This window comes from Paroedura picta, chromosome 1, assembly GCF_049243985.1.
Source record: "Paroedura picta isolate Pp20150507F chromosome 1, Ppicta_v3.0, whole genome shotgun sequence".
Classification (NCBI taxonomy): domain Eukaryota; kingdom Metazoa; phylum Chordata; class Lepidosauria; order Squamata; family Gekkonidae; genus Paroedura; species Paroedura picta.
This window is the reverse complement of record NC_135369.1, coordinates 44,801,943-44,829,313: the sequence shown is the minus strand read 5'-3', so window position 1 is coordinate 44,829,313 and position 27,371 is coordinate 44,801,943. Positions and strand designations below refer to the sequence as shown.

At 44.9% G+C, this 27,371-nt stretch overlaps 1 protein-coding gene across 3 annotated transcripts; it reads right to left on the bottom strand.

Moving 5' to 3' along the window:
* Window positions 1–151: 151 nt before the first annotated feature.
* On the bottom strand, window positions 152–25,430 carry LOC143836912 (hypoxia-inducible factor 3-alpha-like). Of its 3 annotated transcripts, none has more exons than XM_077336373.1 (11): window positions 25,311–25,430; window positions 23,802–23,912; window positions 14,657–14,823; window positions 12,047–12,204; window positions 10,466–10,571; window positions 8,967–9,219; window positions 8,541–8,650; window positions 7,374–7,550; window positions 5,932–6,073; window positions 2,709–3,607; window positions 152–466 (listed from the first exon to the last, which is right to left on the bottom strand). In XM_077336373.1, exons 2-11 carry the CDS (start codon window positions 23,906–23,908, stop codon window positions 309–311), a joined length of 2,277 nt encoding a protein of 758 aa, XP_077192488.1. In that variant the 5' UTR covers window positions 23,909–23,912; window positions 25,311–25,430; the 3' UTR covers window positions 152–308. The 3 variants fall into 3 exon arrangements, with proteins under 3 accessions (XP_077192488.1, XP_077192490.1, XP_077192489.1); XM_077336374.1 differs by lacking the exon at window positions 152–466 and adding an exon at window positions 1,628–1,903; XM_077336375.1 differs by lacking the exon at window positions 7,374–7,550.
* Window positions 25,431–27,371: the final 1,941 nt, after the last annotated feature.

Genomic DNA, 27,371 nt, shown 5'->3' with positions numbered 1-27,371 from the left:
GCACGGGGCGGCGCATGCGGGCGCGTGGGCGCCCTGGCCTTTCGGGGACCTGCCCGCTCCTCCTCGCCTATCTCCCGGCGCACATCACGGATTAATCACGAAGAGGCAGGCCAGCAAAGCGCGTGGAGGGTTTTATTGGCAGGCACAGGGAGAGCCCGCTCCCCCTCCCCAGGAACGCCTCTGCAGCACCCCTTGCAGGCTGCTTCAGGTCTCCCAGCGCTGAGACTCAGAGCAGCCACGAGACCCTAGCAATAGGCGCGCGGAGGTAGGCTGGCATTGCTCCGTGGCACTTGGCCAGCTCCTCCCAGTCATTGGCAGCTAGCGAAGGTTTGCACCCCTGCCCGATATTTGGCCATCCTTTTGTTCATGCCACTGGAGTCAGGGGAGTGCGGAGCCACAGCTGACTCTGGAACTTCCTCAGGCATGGGGTCGGTGCAGGAGGACATGGCCTCCTCTGGAGGGGCCCCTGCATGAGGAGAGAAGAGGCAAGACTGGGTTAGAAGGACGCGGGGTTAAACGCTGCAGCACTGGGGCCGAGGTCTACCTACAGAGCTTGCTAACCAACTTCTAAGGCAGGGGTGGCCAAACTTGCTCTTCTGTTGTCCATGGACTACAATTCCCATGAACTGCTGGCAGGGGCTCATGGGAATTGTAGTCCATGGACAGCTGGAGAGTCACCGCTTGGCCACCCCTGCTTTAAGGCAGGGGCAGTCAGCCTATGGTCCTCCAGATGTTGGCAGGGGCTCATGGGAATTGTAGTCCATGAACATCTGGAGGACCACAGGCTGACTACCCCTGCTTTAAGGCATTATTAGCTCTGAGTGGGCGTCGTTGCCATGAGCTCGTTTAAGCACAACACCAGCTCCACTCACCTCGTCTGCTGAACACCGCCACATAATCCTGACATCCCACGCATCCCCAGCCCATAGAGAATGACAGAACAGTTGTCTACATAGTATCACCAGGCACTGTTTTTCAACAGTAATCGGAGAAATTAAGAGGACAAGCTAAAGTAAGCCTATAGAGAAATGTTTGGGGAAACATTTTTTTAATAAAGGAAACGGATCAGTAGTATAACGGACTGGTTTGAGGGCGCTTTTGTAACAGTGTAGGATTGTACTCTGTTGCACTGCTTATTGGATCTATAGTCTTGGTTTTGCTGCTTGGCTTCTATTTCTAATGTTTTTTGTTTTTTGCATTGTTTGTGTATGGCATAGTGGTCACAGAGAGCTCCAATGTGCCAAGTAGGATAAATGTGCCATTTCTCCCTCCCCCCAGCACACACTTGGAACGATAAAACTGCACATTCCTGCCTGTATTCTCCCCCCACCACACACATGGAACTTTCAAGTTCCATGTTGTAAAATTATTTCCACTTTCATGTAGTTTACGTCAGGTTTCAGCATAAACACTCTGAGTTCTTTCTGTTTGTTGTTGTACTCCAAAACATCTGTGGGTGGGCACTCAATTTCTTTACCTGAGCATCACAGTGCTCAAACAAAATCACTGTTTGGTAGCTGGAGGGGGAGGGGAGATGAGACACACACAGGCCATGTGTATTTTTACCTTTGTGAGGCAAACAGCACGAGGTGATAAGGGAATTTCTTTTAGAGAAATTGTGCAATTGCCCTCCTTGGCTTCTGATTCAAAGTGAAGCCTTCTGTGACTGTTTACAACTGTTTTTAATGGAGATCTGGGCCACAGATCCCCCATATGTTTGCATTGACCCAGAGTGCTACTCATACAAAGGTGCTTTTGTTGCAAAGCCTGTAGAATTCAAGAGCCCATGTGCGTATTCCTTTGCTTTCTTTTCTGACATCCTCTGGCTGTCCGAGCTGCATACTGCACCACAGAAAAATATATTTTAAAGGATTTTTTGGTTTGCATATTCACTGACTTCACCCTGAGAGATCAAGATGAGAAAGGTTGTTTTAGCAGACCTCCTTGGTATGTCAGTTCTTATCTGCACTCCCTTTCCCCAAATATTCTTTAAGCATCCAGTGGAGCCCTAAATTTCCTAATGAGTGTTCCCACCAATGTCCTCCTTGGATCATGGAGGTGCAGACCACACCATGTTCCTTTGCTCCAAACCATCAGTGTTTCCATCCTCAAAACCAGTGATAGTGAATTTAAGAAGAAGAAGAAGAAGAAGAAGAAGAAGAAGAAGAAGAGTTGGTTCTTATATGCTGCTTTTCCCTACCCGAAGGAGGCTCAAAGTGGCTTACAGTCGCCTTCCCTTTCCTCTCCCCACAACAGACACCCTGTGGGGTGGGTGAGGCTGAGAGAGCCCTGATATCACTGCTCGGTCAGAACAGCTTTATCAGTGCTGTGGCAAGCCCATGGTCACCCAGCTGGTTGCATGTGGGGGAGTGTAGAATCAAATCTGGCATGCCAGATTAGAAGTCCGCACTACACCAAACTGGCTCTGGGGAAAATTCTCTGGGCAAAGATAATGGCTGATCTGTGACAAGTTGAAGGGAGCTTCTGTCTGCTGAGACAGCAAACCTCCGTATATTGCTTGGAGGAGGCAGTAGAGGAAGGGCCTTGTTTGGTTCTCCAGGCCTCTGTTTGGCTGCTGTGGGAAATGTGCTGGACTGAATGAACCACTTGTCTGATCCAGCAGGGCTGTTCTTTTATTCTTTGTAGGAACTGGCCTAGATTTCAGATCCCACTTTATAGCATAGAAACCTAGTCCAAACCTTCCTTACCTTGGTGAAATGTAATACGAAATCTTGCATCCCATGGCGAGTCTGGCACATGGGAAGGCAAGGGCTGCAGGAAAAGGCACTGGTCAAGGCAAGGGGGTACTTCTGCCTGGAGTAGGGACATTTGGCATCCCGAATCTGTTACATGAAAGTTGTTTGCTGTTCTTAGCTCGGAAGTGGACAGGTTCAAGTTGCCATTGTCAAGGAGGTTGTTTAGGATAGTTGTGATGATGTCTTCATCCACAGAGAATTCTTCTGTGATTTCTAGAGCTCTGTTAGTCAGAGAGTTCTCAGGAGGCTGAGAAGGCCAGAGGGGGATGTTGGGAGAAATCTCTGGCGGTATCTGCTTTGTGTACTGAGAAAAGATTTCAGCCAGGGAATGGATCTGATCCGCCAGCACACTGATGGCCCATCTGTCTGGGTCAGAGCCTGTATCCATTTCTGGGAACATTTCTGTTGATGGGGGCAGTGGAGAAAAGTCTGCAGCAGGACTGCTGGTAGGAGAAAATGTTCTTTCTGGGGAGCAGAGAGCACAAGGGCTCAAGGAGGGCTGTCTCTTGGCTCTGTCTGTGCAGGAGAGATTCTTGGGCTGGTCCGCAGGGAAAAGAGAAGATCCAATTTCTTGACGGGTCTGCATGTTGGCTGAATCAGAGGGAAGGAAAGTTGTATGAAATGGAGGCTGGAGGGTAGCCGGGAGCATCTTCTTGGCGCAGGCATCAAGAATTTGGCAGTGATCATACTGGAGTGTCCCATCCCTGGGCATCATTGGCTCTTGAGGGAAAATGCTAATTTCTTTTGGCTGAGTCTGCTGTTCTGTTTCTCCAGCACACTGTCTCAGGGTAGCTGCGGGGGGAGTTGCAGGCTGTGACTTTTGGCTCTGGATATGCAAGGCCTCTTCCTCACTGTGGATTGGAACAAGCATTGGAAGTTAGTTTCTCAAACAGATTTTGTTTAGACTGGGATGCATTGCTTGTGAGTGTTCTGAGTCAAGGGCAGAAGACAGAATAAATACATGTGCATTTGGGGCATTGTGGGGTAATTAGTCCAACTGTAGACATACACATGAAAACAAGCAAGCAACCCTGATGATCCATTGCTAGTCAAAACAGAGAATAGTGCCCATGATAGGCTGAAGGTTGACTCAAGATGAGTTTTGGCAAAGCATTATCATATGGCTGTATGTTGTGACACAGTTTACTAATTTAACAGAATTCGCTTTTGCTTTATATTCCTACTGTTATGATGGTCAGTTCATAGTCTGAGGAAGAGTGCTTGCACTCGAAAGCTCACACCTTGAATAAATCTTTGTTGGTCTTAAAGGTGCTACTGGACTCTGATTTTGTTATGCTACTTCAGATCAACACAGCTACCCATTTGAATTAAGATGAGGCAGCAACAATTGATGCTAAGTTTGTGAGGACAGCCTTAAATGTTTTTTAAATTGAACAGTCATGCCTCCCCAAGGAACTCTGAGAGTTATAATTTTGTGTGGGGAATGTGATTTTTCTGTTAAAGGCCCATTCAAATCTGAAGGCACCCTGGGCCTTCCCAGATTGGACCCATGGAAGTTAGTTGTTTCATTTTTAACACACATCTGCCATCACTGGAAGGTCCAGATCAGAGGTGTATAGGGAAGGGGGGAAATTTGTCCCCAATACCCAAACAAGGGAAACTTCCAGCATCAGAAGTTCTATCCAGTCAGCCACAATTCCATTCATAAGTTCTGTATATGTCCCACTGGGCCCTAGTTCTTGCATGATCTAATAAGCAAATGATTCTCCAGCTTCTGACCCACCTTTCCATTCATTTCCTTAGCACTGACAGTATCAAGATTGGTAAAAAGGGGCCCTTGCAGGGTTGCCAGCTCTGGTTAAGAAACACCTGGAGATTTTGGGGGAGGGGCGTGTGGTAGGTGGGGTTTGGGGAGTAACCTCAATGTGGTACAATTCTATAGAGACCACCTTCCAAAGCAGCCATTTTTTTTCCAGGTGAATTGATCTCTGCCTCCTGGAGATCAGTTGTAATAGTGGGAGGTCTCCAGCTACCCCTTGGCAGTATGAGTCCTTTGGGCTTGCCTCTGTGCCAAAGAGGGCCAAAAGAACATCTTTAGTAAGGTGACCAGATTGTCCCACTTTTGGAGGGACATCTGGGGGTACCTGGCAAATTGTACTTACGTTGAAATAAAAAAATATATATTATACTATTTTTACGTTCTATGAAACTTTTTGTTGCTCCATATGGACCAATTTTTTAATCAAGGAACCCCCCCCCAGTCAATGGTGTCCTGTTTAACCAATGTTAAAATCTGGTCACCTTAATCTTTATCTTTATCTTCCCAGTTTCTGACCAGAGCATAGGATTTTCACAAGTTCATGACAAAAAGATTTCCATTGTTATGTCTTCCCCTGTTGCTATGTTGTAATTTGGGGAAGAATCTGCACCTGCTCCTGTGTGGAAGAGCTTTTTAAAAGACAAAGGAGTTAGATCAGACCTAATCTCCTTCTCGAGGTCTTCTGCTAGGTCTACATCCCGTATTATGTATACAGTTTTAAATCCCCACTTATTTTCCCTCCCCTGCTTTTTCCCACCTGTCCCCTCTCCTGCTAGTTACACAACACAGGTAGAGTCATACTCATTACCATATATGGTGAAAAGGGAATGAAGTAAGGGATCAGAAGGGATCAGGTGAGAGAAGCTGCAACTGACCCATTATGCACGGGGGTTTTAGCGCACATTCGGGGTGGAATGGCGGCGACTAAAATCACTGATAACGCACGGAGCCGGCTGCAACCGGCCGCAGCTTCGGTGCATGCCGCCGAAAAAGCCGCGTCAGTGAAACGCGGAAGAAAGCGCAGCTTCCTGGTGAAAGGGGCGCAACCAGAAGCGGTGCCCAGATCGCCACGTGCATAATCGGTTACTCTGGGTTTTGCCGCCGTCGCGCCCCGCCCCGTACATAATCGGTATGCGTCACGTCTTCCCCCTCCGCGTTTTCCATGTGACCCGAAATCGCCGTTTCGGCGGCCGTGCATAATGGGCCACTGATTCTTCTTTGGCTGCCCTTGAAACTTTAAAACTATATACACATTTTTACAGCTCCAAGGATTGACTACTTGACCGGTGGCCTTTTGAATCTCTTTCTTCTTGCCATTATCAGACAGACTGCATAGTACGACTGAGATCTCAAGCATAACCTACACAGAGAAGGCAAAGACTGGGGGGGTTCTACCTGAGCACATAGTTGGTGCAAGTGACCAGTTCTCCTGCCTGTCCATTGTCCCACGATGCAATGATTTGCACCCAAGCCCAGCTCAGGTCCTTGCAGAGCATACGAACTATCACATGCTGATTGCATTGTTTGGCGCCATGTACTGAAATTACAAAAAATTATAAATTTCTTTATTTAGACCAGCCTTTTTCAACCTTTAGACTGAATTTTTTTCAGACTTCGAGGACCCCCAGAAGTGATATCAGCTGGTCACCCTCTGCCACTCCTCTAGAAGTGAAATCACTATCTGCACCTTTAGCCCTCCTTTTCCTCCCTCCCCCCTGCCTTAACTACTACTATGGGGGCTTCGCCTTATGTAGGCTGGAAAGAAGAGTAGGAGCTATAAAGACAGCCTGTACCCCGCCCCCCCCCATGCCACAACACACCACTTCAGTATTTCCAGGGACCCCCTTCAGGGCTCCCAGAGACCCCTGGTTGGGAATCCCTGATTTAGACTGTTTTGATGGTGCCTCTTCAGAGTCCTGTTCTAAGTGGCTTGCAATTAAAAACCACAGTGTAAACTCATTAAAACACAAACTATTAGACATAAGCATCATATCCATAAAAGAGAAGCAGATGGTTAAAAAACTGGTAAGATAAAGTTCCCAATTAAAAACCTGCGTAAAAAGATGGGTTTAACCTGGCACCTAAAAGAAAGTACAGTAGGTACCAGGTGAGCTTTGTGGGGAGAGACATTCCAGAGGTGAGATATCACAACAAGAAATGCCCTGTCTGTAGTTGCCACCCACTGCAACGACACAGAAATCAGGAATGGTCCAACAATTACATCATCCGATCGAGGAAATTTAACTAAATACAGGCAAACAGAATACCTGGAAGAATAGGACCCAAACAGCATAAAAATTCAGTTCTGTTCTGAGGTCTGAGAAGACCCAACAGTGCAACCTTTAGCCCAATGTACTGAAGGTCAGCTCAAACAATCAGTCTATAACATTTACAAAACAGGCTCAGGCATCAATTTGAGTGCATTTTAATAATAACTGTCTATATGAAGCTTTCCCCAAGCACTCAGAGCATTTACATACATTATCTCAGTGCTTCGGTAGGGCAGTTCATGAAATATTACCATAAATCCTCAGTCTTATAAAACGAGAATGAGCAATATTGGCTTGCCTAAGATCATTGCCTGAGTTTGTGGCACAGCAGAAATTTGACCCAAAGATCTCTAGCTCCATTATGCTATCCTTCTTCCAGATTACCACAGCTACTACTAGCAGTACGTACATTTATACCAGTCTGTTGGATACTGTTGAAGGAATGCCGAAATGCTGCAGAGCTCTTACAGTCTTTATTAGATGAATGAGACTAGTATGGAGGGTGAGATTCATAGAGGATAAGGTCTGATAGTGGCTACTAGTGACAGTAACTTGAGGGAGCCTCACCTTCAGAAGCAGTGAACCCCTGGATCCCCAAGCCAGGAGACAACATCAGGGGAACATCAGGTCTTGGCCTCTGTGCCCTGTTATTGGCTTTCCACAGTGACTGGTCAGCCTCTATGAGATAGGATGCTGGATTAGATGGGCCACTGGTCTGATCCAGCGGGGCTCTCTTATCATGGACTGATAAAGGAATGAGGAAAGGAATATTCAGGTGACAGCCAGTGCAGTTATTCTAGGCATGGGCAGTTCAGCTTAGATAAGCCAAAAAGTTCCCAAATCAGTACTTATTCAGGAACCTTTTCTGATCATCCGAACTGCCCAATTTCCTGCATTCAAGGTAGCGAGTGGGTCCCCTGTCATCAACTGGGGAGAGATTTAAATGGAGCCAGTGAAGCCCCTGTCATCAGCTGTTCAGCACATTGGCTTCTACCTTTAAATTCAGCCAATGCACTGAACAGCTGGTGATGACAGGGCCCTGCTTGCTCCCTTTATATCCCTCTCCAGCTGGGGAGGCATTTAAGGGCGCAGGCAGGATGCCTGTCATCATCTGCTGTTTGGTAGGCATTCTCTTCTCCCCCTCCTCAGGCAGCAGAGACACTGCTGCCTGGGAAAGGGGGAATAGAAGCATGCACGCAAAAAGCCATACAACTTTTTGGATTCAGCAAATCTGAAAAGGTGAAGGGATATTAGTGCGCTTCAGATTCAGCTGAATAGCTTCTGGCTGTATCTGAAGCTATGTTTTTTTTTTGTTTTTTTTTGTAAATTCCTAATGGTGTCTGAGAAAATACCCTGCTTAAAAGCTTAGTTTTATGCAGCAATATTAATCTATGTAATTTTAAAGCACCTCACATATGTTGGCTAAGTAATCTGTACAAAACCTAAAGTCAGTCAGCCGCATTGTGGCCGTGCATAGGCTGAGAGAACTGTGCCTTACTTGAAGCTGTCTAATACATTTTTACCCGGAAGTATCGTGTAAGCAACACAGTAGCAAATCTAATGATCTGCTGTCTCAGAACCAGGTAGCTAGACTGAAACAAGAGAAAGGAACTCTTTAAACCCCACACTGTGTCTATTACTCCTGTAGTATAATTGTCCACTCTTCCCTGAACTTTTTCGTCTAATTTAGCGTGTTCCCTCCTGCCCCTTCTCTGTTCAAGGGAAAGCTCTCACCCAGGGCCTTGTGTAACATTGCAGCGCTACAGACATCTTCAGGATGCAGAAGGCTGTACCAAGACTGATTAATCAGTTCTTCTTTGTGATAACCAAGATGGCAAATAACACTGAAGAAAGAAAGAAAAAGCATAAAGGAATTGAGTCAGTAATGGAGTGGGGAAGCACAGCACATGTGCAGCAATTGCATATTCCTTGCGAGTAAAAACTATTATCCAGAATAAGGATGCCAACTTATTTAGAGCTTCTTTGCCTGTGCCTTTAACAGATTAATCCTTTCACACTATGGAGATGACACAATCAGCTCCTAGTATCTGTTCATAGCTGCCATTAAACATAGGTGCCAGGCTGATTTTCATGTTTGGTCAGTTGGCATCTGCACTCATAGTTACCCTCTTAGCCACCTAAGCAGCAAATGTCTCTAACCTTTCAGTAACCTCTGCAATCTTCATATCCAGTGTGTGCAGACTCTGGAATGACAACTTCTGAGAAGTATGATCTCCGTCTTCAGGCAGATATGCAACCGGTGTGCAAAAAGCAACAAAAGTCAAAATGGGAGAAGAGGAAGTCAACTGTGGGTGAAGCGAAACAAATCTGCCCCTCAAGGCCACACAACAGCTCCCTCCATATCTTGCCTGCAAAGCTCTCGAGGTGCGCATTTCAGTGATGACCTCAATTTCTGCAACAGTTTAAAAAAGAATTAGAATGCTTGTAGCTCAAAGCCAGATTGAAGTTCATGGGGTTCACTTTGGGATGTGGTCTAATGCCATGTCTTTCACAATACAGGGATACTTTCATTTATGAACAGGTGCATCCATACAGTGCACAGGCTTTTGGACAATACAAAGATGCTATCCTTCCTGCCTGAAAGTCCACCCCAAATAGTTCTCTAAGAATTTATATGGTCCTCTCAGTTCCGCATCCACCTAACTCCCATAAAGAGGAGGAAGCCTAAAGATGGAATAGACAGCTTAAAGCTTCAACAATGAGGATAAACAACATGTTCACATGAAGCTCCCTTCTACTGAATCAGACCATCAATCCATCAATGTCAGTATTGTCTGAGACAGGGAGCTGTTTTCCAGGGTGTCAGCTCTTTCACATAACCCACTACCTAATCCTTTCAACTGGAGATGGTGGGGATTGAACCTGGAGATGCTCTACCACTGAGCAATGGTCTCTGCCCTGGTCAGAATTATACCACTGGTACACAATTGACTAAAAGTTAGCCCACATCTTTTTTGAACCATTATTCCTCTAGGATTAAAGGTCCATGAGCAGATCAGGATGCCTTTATTCTCCTTCCATAACCTCAATTCCACGTTCCCTTTTACTAATCCAATTTATCCCCTTTGTAAAAACCCAACTTTTTGCAAAATAAAAGTTGTATTCAGATGGTTGACCTAGATTGAGAGTTCAGAACTGCTTCCTTCAAACTTTTGTTATCCCTTATTGTAAGTTAGCATAAGTTATTTCATTAAAAAAACCCCAAGAAACTGCTCTAGGCAAAGGATTAACACTTTGTGAGCAGGAGTTTTGGCTGTGCTTAAGAGAAAAACAGCGCTAGAAGGTATTTACAATGTCTTTGAGGTTTTGCTTTTTACATTTTTTTGCACATAGAGCATCAGCCTTCATGTTGTGCAAAATGTTGAAGAGGTTTGCAGTTGGTATCTTACTCCTGCAGAAATCACTTGGAAAATAGTGATGTATCCCCACCACTACCATTAGGATAGTCAACTGGGCTGGAGAAAAATGTCTCAAGCCTTTAGTAGAGATAGTAGGGCTGGTGTAATATATGGAAATGGCAGGTTTTCATGGCATGGAGGTAAAGAACATCATCTGGTAAAGTATAGCCTTTTAAGCCTCTGTTAAAGGGACAGGGTATTTCTCTTCAGGTCTCTTGGCAACCATGTTCATTTCCTTACCAGTTCCTGGGTGCTGATTAGCAAAGTAGAGCTTCTCCTGCATGGTCCCATTTACAGTGCTGTTCAAATGATCAAAGATGGAGTCACCATGGGCTAAAAGTTCTACCTGGGAAAGGAGCACAAGTGACGTCATAATGAGGGGCAGTATATAAACTGAATGAATGAATTAAGAAATAAATTTTGCTTCATTTTCTGAAAGGTAAAGTGTTTAGCATTTTGTCACGGCATTTTAAAATTGCAGTCATGAAAGCTAGAAAATTATTTTAAGGGGAAAAGTGGAGCTTGCTGGGTTCTAAGCAAGTTTGCCTGGCCTCGTCCAGGGCCAGGGCCTTTTTGGCCTTGGCCCCTGTCTGGTGGAATGAGCTCCTGGAAGAGCTGAGGGCCCTGATAGAGCTGTCCCAGTTCTGCAGGGCCTGCAAGACAGGGTTTTCCACCAGGCACTTGGTGAATGGCAGGTGAGAGAGATCTGGCCCCTCCTCTAGTATCCTGCAGCAGAAAATGATGGCTTGGTATGTGGGGAGGGGTGTTGGAGGGTAGTGGGTGCATGGGTGAGTTATTTTAGTTTGTATGTTTTATTATTGGCTGCTTGTTTGCATTTTATTAAATTGTTGTTAGCCGCCACAAGCTAGCTGGCTAAGAGCAGTAGTATAGAAATTAAATTAACAACAACAACAACATCTTCAGTGGTTATCAATTGTCTGTCCTATTTCAGTCTCCTTTATATCATAGTGGGAGGGAAGGCGGAATGGTAGAGCCTCATCTTGTCAGAGCACAGAACTTATGCAAGGGTCAATATTCAGACGGGAGGCTGCCAAGAAACACTATGCAGAGGCAAACCATCTCCGCTTTTCACTTCCTTTGAAAGGTTCTTGCTGGGGTTGCCATGGGTTGGCTGAGACTCGACAGCAACTACAAATGTATATATCATAGCATTTTGTATGCCATCTGTTCTCAGAAATAGTGCACTGCTTAAATTTGGGGGGTAGAAGCCATCACTGAGCTGCAGCAAACATTATTTAGGATGCTTTAGGATGCTTAGGGCTAATCCTGCGTTGAGCAGGGGGTTGGACTAGGTGGCCTGTATGGCCCCTTCCAACTCTATGATTCTATGATTCTATGATTCTATGATTATTTGCATTTAATTTCAACCTCTGGACTCTCTAGTTAGAAATGAATAAGGTTGGGAAATTATTTAAAGGAGAATTTGGAGAAAAGCTAATATACCAACACCTAGTTAGGCCCATATGCTATATGAGTTCTGTAGTGTTCAAGGAGGGGAACTGTCCAACCTCTGCCTTCCCATTGAAGACTTCCATGGTTCTACTCAAGCCCTACCCTTAGCAGTTAGTGGACCATAGCAACAGTCTGAAAAGTGAGAAATTGGCAAAAATCCCTCCCCTTCTTCTTCACAAAAAACCATAATTAGATCTCAGAAAGCATAGGTAGTTCTGGCTAGATGGACCAATGTCCAGTGATGCTATCACATAGCTTCATCATATTTCTGACATGTCGAAGCCTGAAGTGCATGCAGATAGGAGGGCAAAGTTGGTAGCCTCATGTCTGTTAACATGTTATGCTTACCACAGAGAAACCCAGGAAGTTGGACACGTTCTCAGAGATGTAAGCCAATTTGCCATTTGCAGTGAGAGCTAGGATGAACCCGGGCAGGGAAAACACCAATGCTGGGTCTGCTATTGCAGCAGCAGTAGCAAGGGCTCCTCCCACACAAGCGGGTGAACCTGAGGAAACAAGAACAGAGCAGAATGGTTCCATTTATAGTTTGTTGCACGTGGAACAAAACAAGAGCACCCGATCAGTGCTATGATCCAAGACAATGAGGGAAGCTCTATGCTTTAGGTAGCTCTGACTATAATTGTGGGTACATGGCTATTATGCCATCTACTCCTGCAGAAAAACCTGGGAATCCTGATTTGTACCAGGGCTCTCCTACCGTGTGTGTGTAGGTGTAGTGTCCACATGGGTATGTTGTCTGTATTTTATAGGTTTGCTGGCTAAAACATCAGCATCAAACACTACCCCTGCAGGAATTATGTCTGCTGCATAAAGCGTGGAGTTGTCCTGGTTAAAGGCCAGCCTGGTTAACGTCCAGTTAAACAGTGGATTGCAGAATTAAATGAAATCTTATAAAAATGCCTTTAAAAAATTAAAATAATAAAGGGGGGGGGGTAGAAAGAACATACATTAAATAAAGTCAAAAATATAACAACAGTGGTGGCAGATTTACATGTAAGTTTCTTGTTTTGGAGAACAAGTCATGTGAGGAAAGGATGAGAGAGCTTGGTCTGTTTAGCCTGGAGAGAAGACATTAATTGAATATCCAAACAAGTCTCCAAAGGTATTAATCATATTTATTAATGCAGGAATGGAAGACTGAGGTTTTTGAAATAAATAATAAAATATTATCTACCTAAATAAGTACTTTAACTTCCAAGGACTTATGTACAAAGACATGAATATTATGTATTTTATTTATAATAATAATAATTTTATAAACCCCACATTTATTCAGGTAGGAAGGTAAGCATATGCATGCATTCATTGTGTAGTCACTGTGTAGCATGTGAACATACTGGCTCAAGATCTCGTAATGAGGCTCATGATGAGCGGGGGATTTGAACCCAGGTCTTCCTGATCCTAGTCTGACATGTTAATGCCACGGTCCCAATTCAGTTCAATTGCTATTTGCAAAAATGTTCAAGCACAAGACAGCCAAACATGGATATCCAGTGTCTTGTCTAAAGTAACACTAGTATAAGGACTTGTTTGGTGTAGCCAGTTTGGTGTAGTGGTTAGGAGTGCTGACTTCTAATCTGGCAAGCCAGGTTCGATTCTGCGCTCCCCCACATGCAGCCAGCTGGGTGACCTTGGGCTCGCCACGGCACTGATAAAACTGTTCTGACCGGGCAGTGATATCGGGGCTCTCTCAGCCTCACCCACCTCACAGGGTGTCTGTTGTGGGGAGAGGAAAGGGAAGGTGACTGTAAGCCGCTTTGAGCCTCCTTCGGGTAGGGAAAAGCGGCATATAAGAACCAACTCTTCTTCTTCTTCTTCTTCTTGTTGCTTCTGGTTATTGTGGGGGAAGCATGTTAGCCAGTACAAACAAGGATACCCTGATTTGTCTGAGAATTGCTTCTTTTTAAGGGGATTTGTATGGGAATTGCTTCTTTTTTAAGGTTGTGGGGAAGCATTTAAAAATGTTTTGCTGACTTCAATCAGTCTGGCAAAACAGCAAAACAAAAAAACGAGTTTCCCAGAATAGAAGAAAAGAAATTTCTCCCTTCGTTCCTTCTTCTTTAGCCCTTTCTTACCTAAATTGGATTGCTAGCCTTCGAAAATACATTTTCCCACTCATAAGCTATTTCTGCATGGTTTTGTTGCCCATCAGGCACCTGAATCCAAATTCAACAAATGCCTCTCGTTGCACCAGGTAAAAGCCTGCTACTTTTTATGTTCAGTAATCAAAGCTCTTATGGCAAATTCCTCTTTCTGTAGAGTCTGTTGTGGTGAGGTTGATTTAGGTCTTTACATTTTTGCGGGCTTTTTTCCTCAAATTAGTGCCTCCTCTGCATTAAGGATTAAAAGAGCACAACATATTTCAGGCAACGCGCTGTTCAGAACAGAACGTGCCCTTTTGGGCATGTAATTATGGAACAGTGATATCAAGGTCATTGCCTCTTTCCTTTTATAATGTAGTAATAAGAACAGTGCAAAAATATTGTAGCTATAGGGTGTGCTAGCTCTAGTACTGATCCTCAGGCGAGGAATGATTAAAAGTAAAAAGAAGGAAAGGGAAATGTCTTCAGGTGAAAGACACCTTTGGGGGAAGAGATTGTGAAGGATAATGGGCTTGGATTGATTGGGCCAGCTGTCTCACACGGTATGGCTGCTCTTTGAGCCTGGTCTATTGCCCCCTTTCATCAGAAGTAAGAACCAGTTCAAACATGCCAGGTAGTGCTTGGTACAGCCGACACACAGGACTCTACCACTGTAGACATGGGGGAGAGGGAAACACTAGCCTGAAAATATCCTCATCATGTTATAATGTCCCTTCATATAGTGGAAAATTTAAGCACTGAGGCAAAGGCCAGGGAGTCAGTCCCTCATGCACATGGACAGGCCTTAAAATTGTGTATTAACTGGAGCCGCTTTAGAAAAAGATTTTGCTTTTACCTGGAGGAAAGAGCTGAGTTTTTCGCATGTAGAGGCAGACCAGAGCCATGGTGTGCAGATAGGAGAGGCGTTCCTTTTCTTGCTCTGAGATGGGCAACAGGGAGCGCAGATTCTGCAGCTCAGCATTGATCTGATCCCGGCGAGCCTTAGAAGCACCTTTCGTTGACCTGCATGGACCAAGTGTTTGTAGTTGTGAGTCCCTTCTCTTTGGGTTGCCAGATCCCCCTTGACCACTGGCAGGGGATATGGGGAGGGGGGGTCTGTCAGCTCCAAGTTGGGAAACTCCTGGAGATTTGAGGACTGAGTCTGCAGAGGACAGGGACCTCAGTGGGGTGCAAAGCCATAGAGTCCACCCTCCCAAAAGCACCCAGTTTCTCCAGAGGAACTGCTCTCTGTCTTCTGGGGATGAGCTGCAATTCCAGGGAATCCCCAGTTTCTCAACCTGCTCATCCTATTTCCACTCCCTCAAGCCTATTTGTCTTCTAGCACCAGAAGATTCACATGAGCATCAGTTTTTGTATAGCAAAGCTTGCTTGTGATAACTAGTCAGTGTCCATGATCCACTGGCAATTAATTGGCCTGTGCCAGATGGAGTTACTTTTATTTTATCTGATCTGTTGAGCTGTTGAGTTCTAATATGTCTAACACCACTTATGGGGAGGTAGGCTGTAATAGTTCCTAGGAGGAGTGCCTTTTTCTGTGTGCAGGCTCTGTTCCTTTCTTGACGGGGTGCCTCAGGGATCGGTCCGGTACTTTTAAACATATTTATTAATGATCAAGATGAAGGGGTGGAGGGACTACTCATCAAGTTTGCAGATGACACCAAATTGGGAGGACTGGCAAATACTCTGGAAGATAGAGACAGAGTTCAACGAGATCTGAACACAATGGAAAAATGGGAAATGAGAACAAGATGCAATTTAATAAAGATAAGTGTAAAGTTCTGCATCTGGGTCAGAAAAATGAAAAGCATACCTACTGGATGGGGGATACGCTTCTAGGTAACGCTGTGTGTGAACAAGACCTTGGGTACTTGTGGATTGTAAACTAAACATGAGCAGGCAGTGTGATGCAGCGGTAAAAAAGGCAAATGCCATTTTGGGCTGTATCAACAGGGGCATCACATCAAAATCACAAGATGTCATAGTCCCATTGTCATAGTCCCATAGTCCCACTGGTCAGACCACACCTGGAGTACTGTGTGCAGTTCTGGAGGCCTCACTTCAAGAAGGACGTAGATAAAATGGAAAGGGTACAGAGGAGAGTGACAAGGATGATCTGGATCCAAGAAACCAAGCCCTATGAAGATAGGTTGAGGAACTTGGGAATGTTCAGCCTGGAGAAAAGGAGGTTGAGAGGGGACATGATAGCCCTCTTTAAGTATTTGAAAGGTTGTCATTTGGAGGAGGGCACGATGCTGTTCCCATTGGCTGCAGAGGAAAGGACGCGCAGTAATGGGTTTAAACTACAACGATATAGGCTAGATATCAGGAAAAAAAAATTCACAGTCAGAGTAGTTCGGCAGTGGAATAGGCTGCCTAAGGAGGTGGTGAGCTCCCCCTCACTGGCAGTCTTCAAGCAAAGGTTGGATACACACTTTTCTTGGATGCTTTGGGCTGATCCTGCATTGAGCAGGGGGTTGGACTAGATGACCTGTATGGCCCCTTCCAACTCTATGATTCTATGAACTCCTCATTAGGTGAAACCTGGCCAATAGACATTTCTCACTTTTTACAGGTATGCCTGGTGAGGATACTTATGTAGAACCTTTGTGGTTATGGCCCCCAAACTGTGAATCTTGTCCTTCTGTAAGATTTCTGGAAAAGCTGTAAGATTTTGTTTTTAGACAAGCATTTAATTGACCTCAGTTTGGTTTGTGTGTGGGGCATTGTATTGTTTTTAATTTTAGTCAATCAATATTTAATATTTTTATATATTGTAGTTATTCAGACTACTGGGAGCTTGGTTAGAAAACCAATGATTCTTACTGTGTTTCCTGCCAATGGTTAACTGATGTCTTCTTGCCTCTTGACTCCTGGACTTAAAATTGTAAGTATCCTGAATGGAACAGGGTGGGGTGGAAAGCTTCAGGCCACTCCCTAAGCAAGAAGCTTCAGGTCACTCCCTAAGCAAGAAGCTTCAGGTCACTCCCTGACAGCTGACCCACTAGCTGGCACTCAGCTCACCCTGGGTGTGTGCCTCACAGCCATGTATCCCTAATTTGGCCATAGACAGATTCTTATGTCTTTGGGCTTGGCAGTTGCTCCCTGTGGGCACTCACAGAGCAAGCTCTCTCCTTTCTTTGGACACAGAAACCAAGTAGCATCTCCTCGCCTAAGCAATTCCCTTCTCATTTAAAAGCAGCTTCCTAGAACGTCCTAAGGGGTTCTGAGACCTCCCAACATTTTGTGATCAGCAGCCATTTTGTACTGATGGTGGTGACCACGACCATTTCTCAAAATTCTAAAGGTGTGTGAACTCATACACCAGGATGAGACTGAAAATGTCTGTATCTCTCCTTTTGTACACTACTACTGACCTCTTTCGTGTGCAGCAATTCTAAAATCTTGTAATGAGCATTTAAATTTATTCTCAGATTTTTTTAAATGAATGTGAGAGCAAGCTTCACAAAGAAAACAACATCTATTCCTGCGCATTTAATAAGCATTCATGAGTGGCAGTGGGATATTTTAAATAAAAATGAAAATTTCTATCCAATGCTAGTAATTCTTTAATTAAGTGAAAATACCACCACCTTGTACCTGCCCATCAGGCATGAAGGACTTGTGTGATGTTTTTCAAGAAAGACCAGAGCCAGCTTGGTGTAGTGGTTAGGAGCACCGACTTCTAATCTGGCAAGGTGGGTTTGATTCCCTGCTCCTCCCCCACATGAAGCCAGCTGGGTGACCTTGGGCTCACCACAGCACTGATAAAGCTGTTCTGACCGAGCAGTGATATCAGGGCTCTCTCAGCCTCACCCACCCCACAGGGTGTCTGTTGTGGGGAAAGGAAAGGGAAGGAGATTATAAGCTGCATTTAAACTCCTCCTGGTAAGGAAAAGCGGCATATAAGAACCAACTCTTCTTTGACTTCATATCAGGTTCAGGAACCAGCTGGTAAGCCTGCGTGGTGTCTAATAACAATAATTGTGTGGCATCAAATGGCAACCGACTCATAGCAATCCTAGGAACATGGGGTGTTCAAGGGAAGAGATGATGCTATTGCCTTCCTTTGTGTAGCAACCCCAATCTACCTTAGTGTTCTCCCATTTAAGTACTGCTGCTGACCCTTCTTCCTGCTGTGATGAGAGAGAGTAATCAGGGTTATTCTGGCTGCTTGGCAATAGTATGTCTTGGAGATGGAACTTGATGGATGAATGTTCCTTTGTCCAAAAAGAAATAGATCTACATAAAACCTCAATGTCAAAGTTCTAGCATAGAATACTGCCATAGTGACAAGGCTGTGTCAGGGAGGCTCTAATAGCGGAGTAATTCCTTAGACTGCAAATCTTGAATTCGGTGTAGCCCTGCTTGGATGGCCTTGGGCGAGTCATTTCCAGTCAGCATGGATGTTCTCATATATAAAATGGAAATATTAATGATCCTCCTCATGTGCTGTAAAGTCTGAATGATAGGGGCAATAAAATACTCTGCACACTTAAAGTGGCATAGATTTTGTTTGTTATAATAATTAGTCACAGATTTGACCAGATTTAAACCTTTTCTCAGTACACTTCTCATAAAGTAACAGAGGGATGGACACCTGTTCTTCACAGCCTTGTTCTGATTGTGGGTTTGTGCAGTGCTGAAGCTCACAGGCGTTATTGCCTTGACCATTTTGTAGTTTGCTACTTTAGCAGCTAACAGATCAGTGGCAGATTCTATTCCTGGTTGGCAGCTATTTAAAAAAAATAAGGGTGTTATTTTGATTCAAGGGAAGGCTTGATGGGCCTGTAGTATGGCCCTGCCAAGTTATTTGCTCCTACACAAGCCAATACACAGACAAAAGGATCTTTAATTCCTTCCTTCCCCCAAGTGTGAACAGCAATGGATGCTTTGGCAGAGTTCTCCCCTTGTGTCTCTCAGCTGCTGATGCCTTCCTTGCTTCTCTTGGCATGCACGTAGGAGTGAATAGCTGAGGTGCCTAAAGGGAGAACTCTGCCAGAGCGTCAATTGCTGTTCACGCTGTTCAGTTGCTGTTCACAAGGGGATTATACTTCCCTATGCTTTAGCTGGGATGGGAGAAGGATGGATTATGGATTATGTTTGGGGCCTCATGTGAAATTCCTGGGCACTAGCTAGGCCTGAGTCAACAATTGTCTTTCCCCAGTGTATACAGAATGCGCCACCAAATGAACAAAAAGACATGCCTGCCCTTTGCTGTTTTATGGGGCTGGTGTTTTTCCCCTCAGTAATCAGGAATTGCGATAGCCTGAGACCCGTGTTTTTCCATAACAGCAGGGCCTTCTCGCAATTATCACCAGTTCATTTACTCTCATGCATAAAGAACTGAAGGCGACAGCCTGGCATTTTAGCTGACCTAGAAGTGCAGAGAAGGAAGTCAATGTAAAACAAGGCCAAGCTAAACAGGGTCACCAGATATAAGGGAAAACCTGTCATAATTGGGTGAAAGAGCCAATTTTGTCAATTTTCATGTGGGAGGGAGAAAAACGGCAGAGTCTGTTACAGATTCCCTCTGCTACACAGCTACAAGAAGCGTCCTATTTTGCATGCTGCCACTCTGAAACTAAATTCACTGCAGAACAGCCCCTGTCAAGAACCTTGGGACATTTCAGATTATTTTAGTCTGTTTTTTGTTTGTTTGGTTGCTTTGCTTCCCCTCCCCCCATTTCACTTTGCAGTGGAATTCCAGGGATACTATAAAAATAGGAAATCAATTTTTAAAAGGCAACCAGCAGCAAAAGGACCAACAGACAGAAGGGAAAAACACCCAGACAGATTTGAGAGGATCAAGTGCAGCCAAAAATGGACACTTAGGCACAAAAATCCAATAAATACCATGGAATTGTATGTCATAGTTCCCATGACAACTACCATGCAGCCAGGTGAGACACTAAACACTGCAAGGGACATGTGTATATTCTTGTGTGTGTGATAGACAGATAGGAATCAGCACCCTTATCTCTTCAATATAGGGGCTTACAGGGCTAAAATTAGTGATGCATAAACTCAAATTTTCAGCAGTGAGTTCCAAAGGACTTAACAAGGAGATAGGCAGCCTGCAATACTTAAACCTACAGTTCTGATTTTGTCCAATTGCAGTTAATTCCAGTACTCCACTGGATTATGGATCAGGCTATGAATATGGTTTACTGAAGTTGTAAACTGGTGAGCAGGAATCTGTGTATTCTTTATATACAGTATACTTTAGGCATATTAACAGATAATCAGTTATAACAATGAAGCCTAGAATCCTAGCCAAATCATTAACTTTCTCCCCTGAGGGTATTCCCCACGGTGATCACTAGGGGGCTGTCCCTCCACATGCATCAGCCTTAGTGTTTTGGCTTTACCTGTCAGAGGGTATTCATTTCAGCACAACTCTACAGTGTTTATTCAGCTGTCAATCCTCCTGAATTCATTTCGTTTGAAATTGCAACCTTAGGCTTTAAATTATGGTGGAGAGCCAAGAAAAGAAGAGGAGGTTATGCTGGTATTACCAAATATTTTTATAAATTGTGTCTTGGATTACTGGTCTGATGAGGATACCAGGGTGGTGTAGTGGTTAGAAGTGAGGACTTCTAATCTGGTGAGCTGGGCTTGATTCTGCGCTCCCCCACATGCAGCCAGCTGGGTGACCTTGGGCTCACCACGGCACTGATAAAGCTGTTCTGACCGGGCAGTAATATTAGGGCTCTCTCAGCCTCACCCACCCCACAGGGTGTCTGTTGCGGGGAGAGGAATGGGAAGGCGACTGTAAGCCGCTTTGAGACTCCTTCAGGTAGAGAAAAGTGGCATATAAGAACCAACTCTTCTTCTTCATCATCCACAGCACACTAGCAATATTTTCTTATGCCTAGTAGGGATGTTGCACACATATACGCAGTGTCCCCATGTAAATCCAAACAGGACTCCTGTGGCACTTTAGAAGATTAATGGATTTATTGAAGCATAGACTTCCATGGGCTATAGACTACATCATCAGATGATTGCAGAGAATTTTAGGCATTTTCATGAAATCTGCATGCAAATCAAACACTAATTTTGTAGCTGAGTTTCTTACAATGCAATCGTGAGCAAAGTTTCAGTATCCTAAATCCACAGATTTCAATGAACTTAGAAGTGTGTAACTCTACGTAGGACTGCAAATATTAGAAACCCTGGTGAAGGATCATGGGAAATTATAGTTTAAATATGGGCTTCACATGAACTCTTACAGGAAGATGACATTCTATAGATAGCAGGATGTAAAGTAGATGGTATTTTAATGGAGCGAGAGAGAGAAAGAAAGTGCTTGTGACTCTTCTATACAAAGGAACCATTAAGAAAGACAGTAATGAAAGCCAGTGTACTTGTAAGTAAAATGTATTTATGATTGCACAATGCTTGACGTTATCCATTTACTTTGGAGCAAGCTAGAGGAAATTTAAATCAACCAGAACATAATGCTGCCGCTGCTGTTGTTTTAAAATTCATATTGTTGGATAGATTCCCCTGAGAAAAAATATTCAAGTTTAGAATGTGAAATAAGTAAACCCTTCTTGCACCCACTGGTTTTACCTTCTGTGTAATGCAGTCCTCTTTCTGGTTATAGTTATTTATGAAAGCCTTTATAAGGAATTTAAGCAGCCACAGTGCCATCTCCAACAGATGTTCCTCCCACCTGCTTTGAAAACCCCCAAAGGAAGGAGACATTATGGCTTCCACATTGCAATTCTACCTAAAAGCCTCCTTTAATGTGCAACCACCGCTCTTTTCCTGGAGATAGCTACGTTCACCATTTCAGCTGAGCTGGATTTAGGGATAACCTAAAAAAGCTACAGCTTAAGGTCTCACCAGGCTAAGGGACCTCAAAATAAGAAAAAACAAATTAAATCGCTCCCCGGGCTGTGACAGAGTGTGCTGCCAACTGTCCAGGCAGCCGAAAGATATTTATATGTTCAGGATCCTTTCTGTGAGCAAAATCAAGTATTATTTTTATCAGACGGGGCCTCTTAAAATAACAGCTTAAGGCCTCATCCTCCAGTAATCCAAGCCTGGCCTGGACTCAGGCCGTGTAAATATTTGCCATATCAGTGATTCATTGGGCAGTACCAGACTTGGCTCTGCCAGATGAGGCACTTCCATAGGTGACGCAGGCCCAGCTTGCCATTGGCTAAGCGATTCCAGTTCTCTCTCTGCTCTGCTGTTGGCATCTCCGTGAAAGACGTCTCCCTGTCCCCGCGGAGGAAGCAGTTGCTTTGCAGATGCTCTGGAACAGCTGTGCTAACTCTGAAATATTATTATGAACTAATCGTGTTTACTCACCGGGCATCAAAATCTGCCCATAAAAGAAATCTCAGGGTGTTGCTTTAGATATAAAAAATCCCTATTTTTAGATCTATGTTAAGACCAATCTACTAATGTGACTTTGTTGAACATAGATTTAAAAAAGCATAGAAAGAGTGATGGAAGCCCCCTCTATTCACGTTCACTCACTGCAGCTAGCAAGAAGAGTGGGATCGGGTGAGACCCTGACTAACGGTGGGCTGGGCTCTCCCATGGCTGCTGCATGCCCATAAAGTCATGTGTGTTAGGGCCACAGTTTCCCAATATTTTTCAGCCCCTGTGTCATTCTCACAGTCAGAGTGTATTTTTCTTTCTTCCCTCTACTCTACCTCTGGACTCTCTGGGGTCTTCTTGCAGTCAATCTTTTGCTTGCCTCATGGCTTTTGCTTGCCTCTTGAAATAGGGCCTGTATGAAGGCCCTATTGTCTGCTGCTTTTTCCTGCAGAAAGTGGGATTTTGCTGCCGTTGAAGTGTCCCTCGAAAGATTGCTTGTGCTTGAGGGTGCAGTAGCTCATATCCAAATGTAGCAAAGGCAAGATGCACGTTATAAACCTAGTTACACATGAGGCAGTTTAAGGCAGTGCCAACAGGGGCAGCTGCCAGGGCACTACACGGGAGAGGTGAAAAGAAGAAGAAGAAGAAGAAGAGGCTCCTGCCACCACTGTTTGCAACCTGTCCATCTGGGGCTCAGCGGACCGGCTGATGGCAGTGGTAGCTTCCACTGGTTGTGCATGGGTGAGGGCCATGGCTTGTTTGGTCCCAACAAAATCAGAGTCCAATAGCACCTTTAAGTCCAACAAAGATTTATTCATGAGCTTTCGAGTACAGCACTCTTCTTCAGACTAATGAACTACCATCATAACAGTGGAAATATATGATGGTAGTTCATTAGTCTAAGGAAGAGTGCTTGCACTCGAAAGCTAACATCTTGAATAAATCTTTGTTGGTCTTAAAGGTGCTACTGGACTCTGATTTTGTTGTGCTAATTCAGACCAACACAGCTACCGACTTGAATCTATTGTTTGGCCCCAGTGTGTGTGTGTGTGTGGGGGGGTCCCTGGTGCAGAGCCCTGGCTGGAAGATGGCAGTGATGCTGCGGCACCATCCTAGACTTTTGGCCAGGGGAGATTAAGTGCCAAGAGATTTGAGGTTGTAGAATCGACTGCAGTAGTACAAATTGCAGGGAGGAGGATCAAGGAACATCACATTTAGGAATGGTCCCTTTTGTTAAAAGCTCTCTGCAAACAGAAGAGTACAGCAAGCAAAGAGAAGATGTGAAACCTTCCCCTCTTCCACTAGTTTTCTAAGTGCATGGGATTTTACAATGAAGGCACATTCAGAAGTGGAATCCACTACCTGCTGTCCAGGGGAGCAATTAAGTCTGACACCTAGGGGCTTCTTCATTCTCCTGCAATGTTAACCTAGATTGGGAGTACAATCCTGTACAAAATTAGTCTAAGTCAATTGCGATCAACACTTTGAATTTTTGTCATTCACCTCTAATATGCAGGCGATAAAGTTGCAATTTACACCTTGTCCTCCCTAACTAGGGTGGGGTTTCTTTCAACCCTAAATTATATTTGAGTCAACTGAGGCCCATGTGAAAAATACCTTTGCCCCTCTCATGGGGGCTGTACCTGAAAGGTTTGGGAGTCTGGGGGTCCCGCGTGGAGGCAGACGGGCCTCTAGAATTGGAGCTCTCAGTCTTGATCGGCCTGTGGCAGCTTTTGCATAAGATGGTCATGATTCTGCAAAGGGATAGAAAGGTGAGGAGAAAGGGACAAGATGGCAAAACTAGAACCATCTCTCTGTGCCAGAGTGAAATGCTATCTCCCCCCCCCCAGAAACCAGAAGAACTCTGTAGGAATAAAAATATCAAAATGCCAAGGTGTCAACTTAAATTTAAAATGCATAAGGTTTTTCCCCACCAGACTTGACAATGCTTGATTTCTATATCATAAAGGTAGTTGGGAGGCAGGCAATCAGAAATAAGCACCATCATTAACAAAATATATAGTTTGAGAGGTATAAATATAAGGAGTCTTTACAGTAAGGAATATCTGAAAGTGCTGATTGTGTGGGGAAAAGGATCACACTTCCCAGTAATTTCTTCACTCGGGAGAGCATGGAGAAGGAAACCTCCCTCCGCTGTCAGAAACTTCTTTCAAGCATTTGTATGTGCCGCCTCCTAGACGATTTTGTCACCTTTGCTCTAATCCAGTCTTCTCATTGTTTCCATTTTTATACCACCCTTTCTCTATAAGAGCTCAAGGTGGCACACTTGGCTCACCCCCTCCCCTTGACATATTAGCCTGTGAGGTCAATTAGGCCAAGAGGGGGCCTGAGTGGTTAACTATTATATCTTGGTTCCCTGGCCCCAGCCTGGTGCTCAGCTTCCCAGAATTCTCCCAACAGAGACGCTCAAGAACTGAAGTGAATTCGGTCAAGAACTCAGCTGCAGTGCAGACTCTTTTGTAAGGCCAAGTCTCAGTCCTGGTCTATGGGGAGAGATCACAAAGGACATTCATGCGCATGCAGAGCATTTCGCCCTCTCTTGCCAATGAATGGATGTGACCGGTTATGAAATTGGAAGAAGGCTTTCTAGGGTGAAAGGTGAGACATCCAGGCAAAACCGAGCCAGATGAGAACAAACTGAACATGGCCCAATATGGGCCAGGCAGTTTGCACTAATTCTGTCATAATCCTACCTGCTTTGTAGACAGACAAGGAAACCAGCAGTGTGGGACCCTTATTTTAACCTGCCCTGCATTTGATGGACAAGACTAAAATTCAGTCCAATCCCTCCTCTTCCATATGAACACATCTTGTACTTTAATGACTCAGAGACCTCCCTTGTCTGGATTCTTCCACCAGTTGTCCACTGGGTGGTACTACTGGAACGAGATTGCTACAGAGCCTCTAAGTCGCTTCGCCCAGGATGGCAGCACCTAAAGTGACAGTAATCTAGGAGCAAACCAAAGGCCACTCTTGTTAAACGGCTGGAGATATTGCCTGTCTGGAGACTTCATTGGAGAAACTTAAGTTAGAAAGGGAACTAATAATTATAATACCAGCATGAAGTTCTCAGAAAACCCTGATCCTACTGTTGAATGCTTAGGTCTGCCCCCCTCCCAAAGACCTCTTACCTTTTGGCTTTCTCTGGATCAGTCTGAACCTGCTGACCCCCTCATCCTCTCCCTGTCCCTCCTTTTGTATTCACCCCGTCCTAGGGAGGAGGGGGCAGAAAGGGGCCACCGTCAGCCTGGAGGAGATAAAATTACCTCTTGTGACGCAATTCTAAACATCTCTGGGCTATTTTTAGAAAACAGCCTTCTAAAAATAGCTTTTCCCCCAGCCTGCCTGTAATCTGATAGGGGAAGCAATAAAGAGAAGCCTGGCTCTTTAAAACAAGCCTTGTCATCTCAGCAGGGAATAAGGGCACTTGTGTGTGTGTATTTGTGTGTGTGTGTGTGGGGGGGGTGATGTTGTTGCCAGTGGAAGAGGATTATTATGGCCTTTCTCCCTCTAAGCCCAGTGATGTGGTTGACGATGGTGACATGATGGCGGTGCTCCATGCAGAAGGGAAGCCAATTGGGGACCTGGAAAGATAACAATATTAGGCAATTATAAAGCATTTTTACATGCATTGTGTGGTATTTCACATGCTGACTCAGTAACCTTTTTGAGAGAAATAAGAAATAATAGTCCCTATATTCCAGCGAATGGGGGAACTGAGGTGCAGAGAAGTGATGACGGGGCTCAGATCATCTCCTCTATAGCATCTTGAGGAGGTCCTCAGACTGGCCTCCTCCTAGCTAACACGTACACCTTGGCCCAGAAAACTATATTGGAAGCCATGAGGCTATGAGTTCCCAATCCTAAACAGATTTACACTCTACTAAACCCTTTGATTTAAAGAAGAGTATAACTCTACTTAGCATGGTAGTGTTATCCAAGGAACCCTTAAGATTTCATGGGAGATACCAAATTTGAACTGGATTATTGTTCAGTCTCTTAACCATTGTTATAGTCTAGTTTTTGGATGTCAAATCATATATGGTCATTTCAGTGTTTGGCTGGTCCCAGAGACTTGGAACAAGCCAAGGGAAGATGTATCACACATGTACCATGGATGTGTCTCCCCTGTATACTTTCCTTTTTAGGTGACCCTGGACCATGATAGAATCATAGATTTGGAAGGGGCCATACAGGCCATCTTGCTCCAACCACCTGCTCAATGCAGAATCAGTGTAAAGCATCCAGGATACGTATCTGCTGCTGCTTGAAGACTATCAGTGAGGGAGACTTCACCACCTCCTTAGGCAGTTGATCCCACTGCTGAACTATTCTGACTGAATTTTTCCCTAATATCTAGCCAATATTGTTATCCATGTAGTTTAAACCCATTACTGCGGTTCCTATCCTCTACTTCCAACAGGAACCTCTCCCTGCCCTTCTCTGACAACCTTTCAAATGCTTAAAGAGGGCTATCATGTCCCCTCTCAACCTCCTCTTCTCCAGGCTGAACATTCCCAAGTCTCTCGGTCTGTCCTCTCAGGGCTTGGTCCCCAGGCCCTGAACCTTGTCACACTCCTCTGAACCCTCTCAATGTTGTCCACGTCCTTTTGAAAGTGAGGCCCCAGAACTGCTAGGGTTGGGTGCTTCGGCATCCAAAGCAGCCGCACACGCTCGAAGCAGCCAGCACTGTGTCGGGTGGGGAAGGGGAGGCATGGGCGTTAATTCACCGACTGGCGTACACACCCAGGCACAGAGTTCTGCGCCTGCATGTGTGCGACGGTTGGCACATTGACACCGGCACCTCCCCTTCACCCCCCCATGACACGGCGCTGGCTACTTCGGGCGTGAGCAGCCACTTCGGACACCGTAGCACCCAACCCTCACACAGTACTCCAGGTGGGGTCTGACCAGTGTAGTACACAGCGGGATTATGACATCCTGTGATTTTGATGTGATGCTTCTGTTGATACAGCCCAAGACTGCATTTGCCTTCTTAACCACTGCATCACACTGCCTAATTATATTTAGCTTACAGACCACGAGTACCCCAAAGTCACGTTCACACACACACTTCTACCCAGAAGTGTATCTCCCATCCCGTATGCATGCTTCTAATTTTTGTGACCCAGATATAGAACTCTGCCCTTATCCTTACTGAATTGCATCTTGTTCTCAGTTGCCCGCTTTTC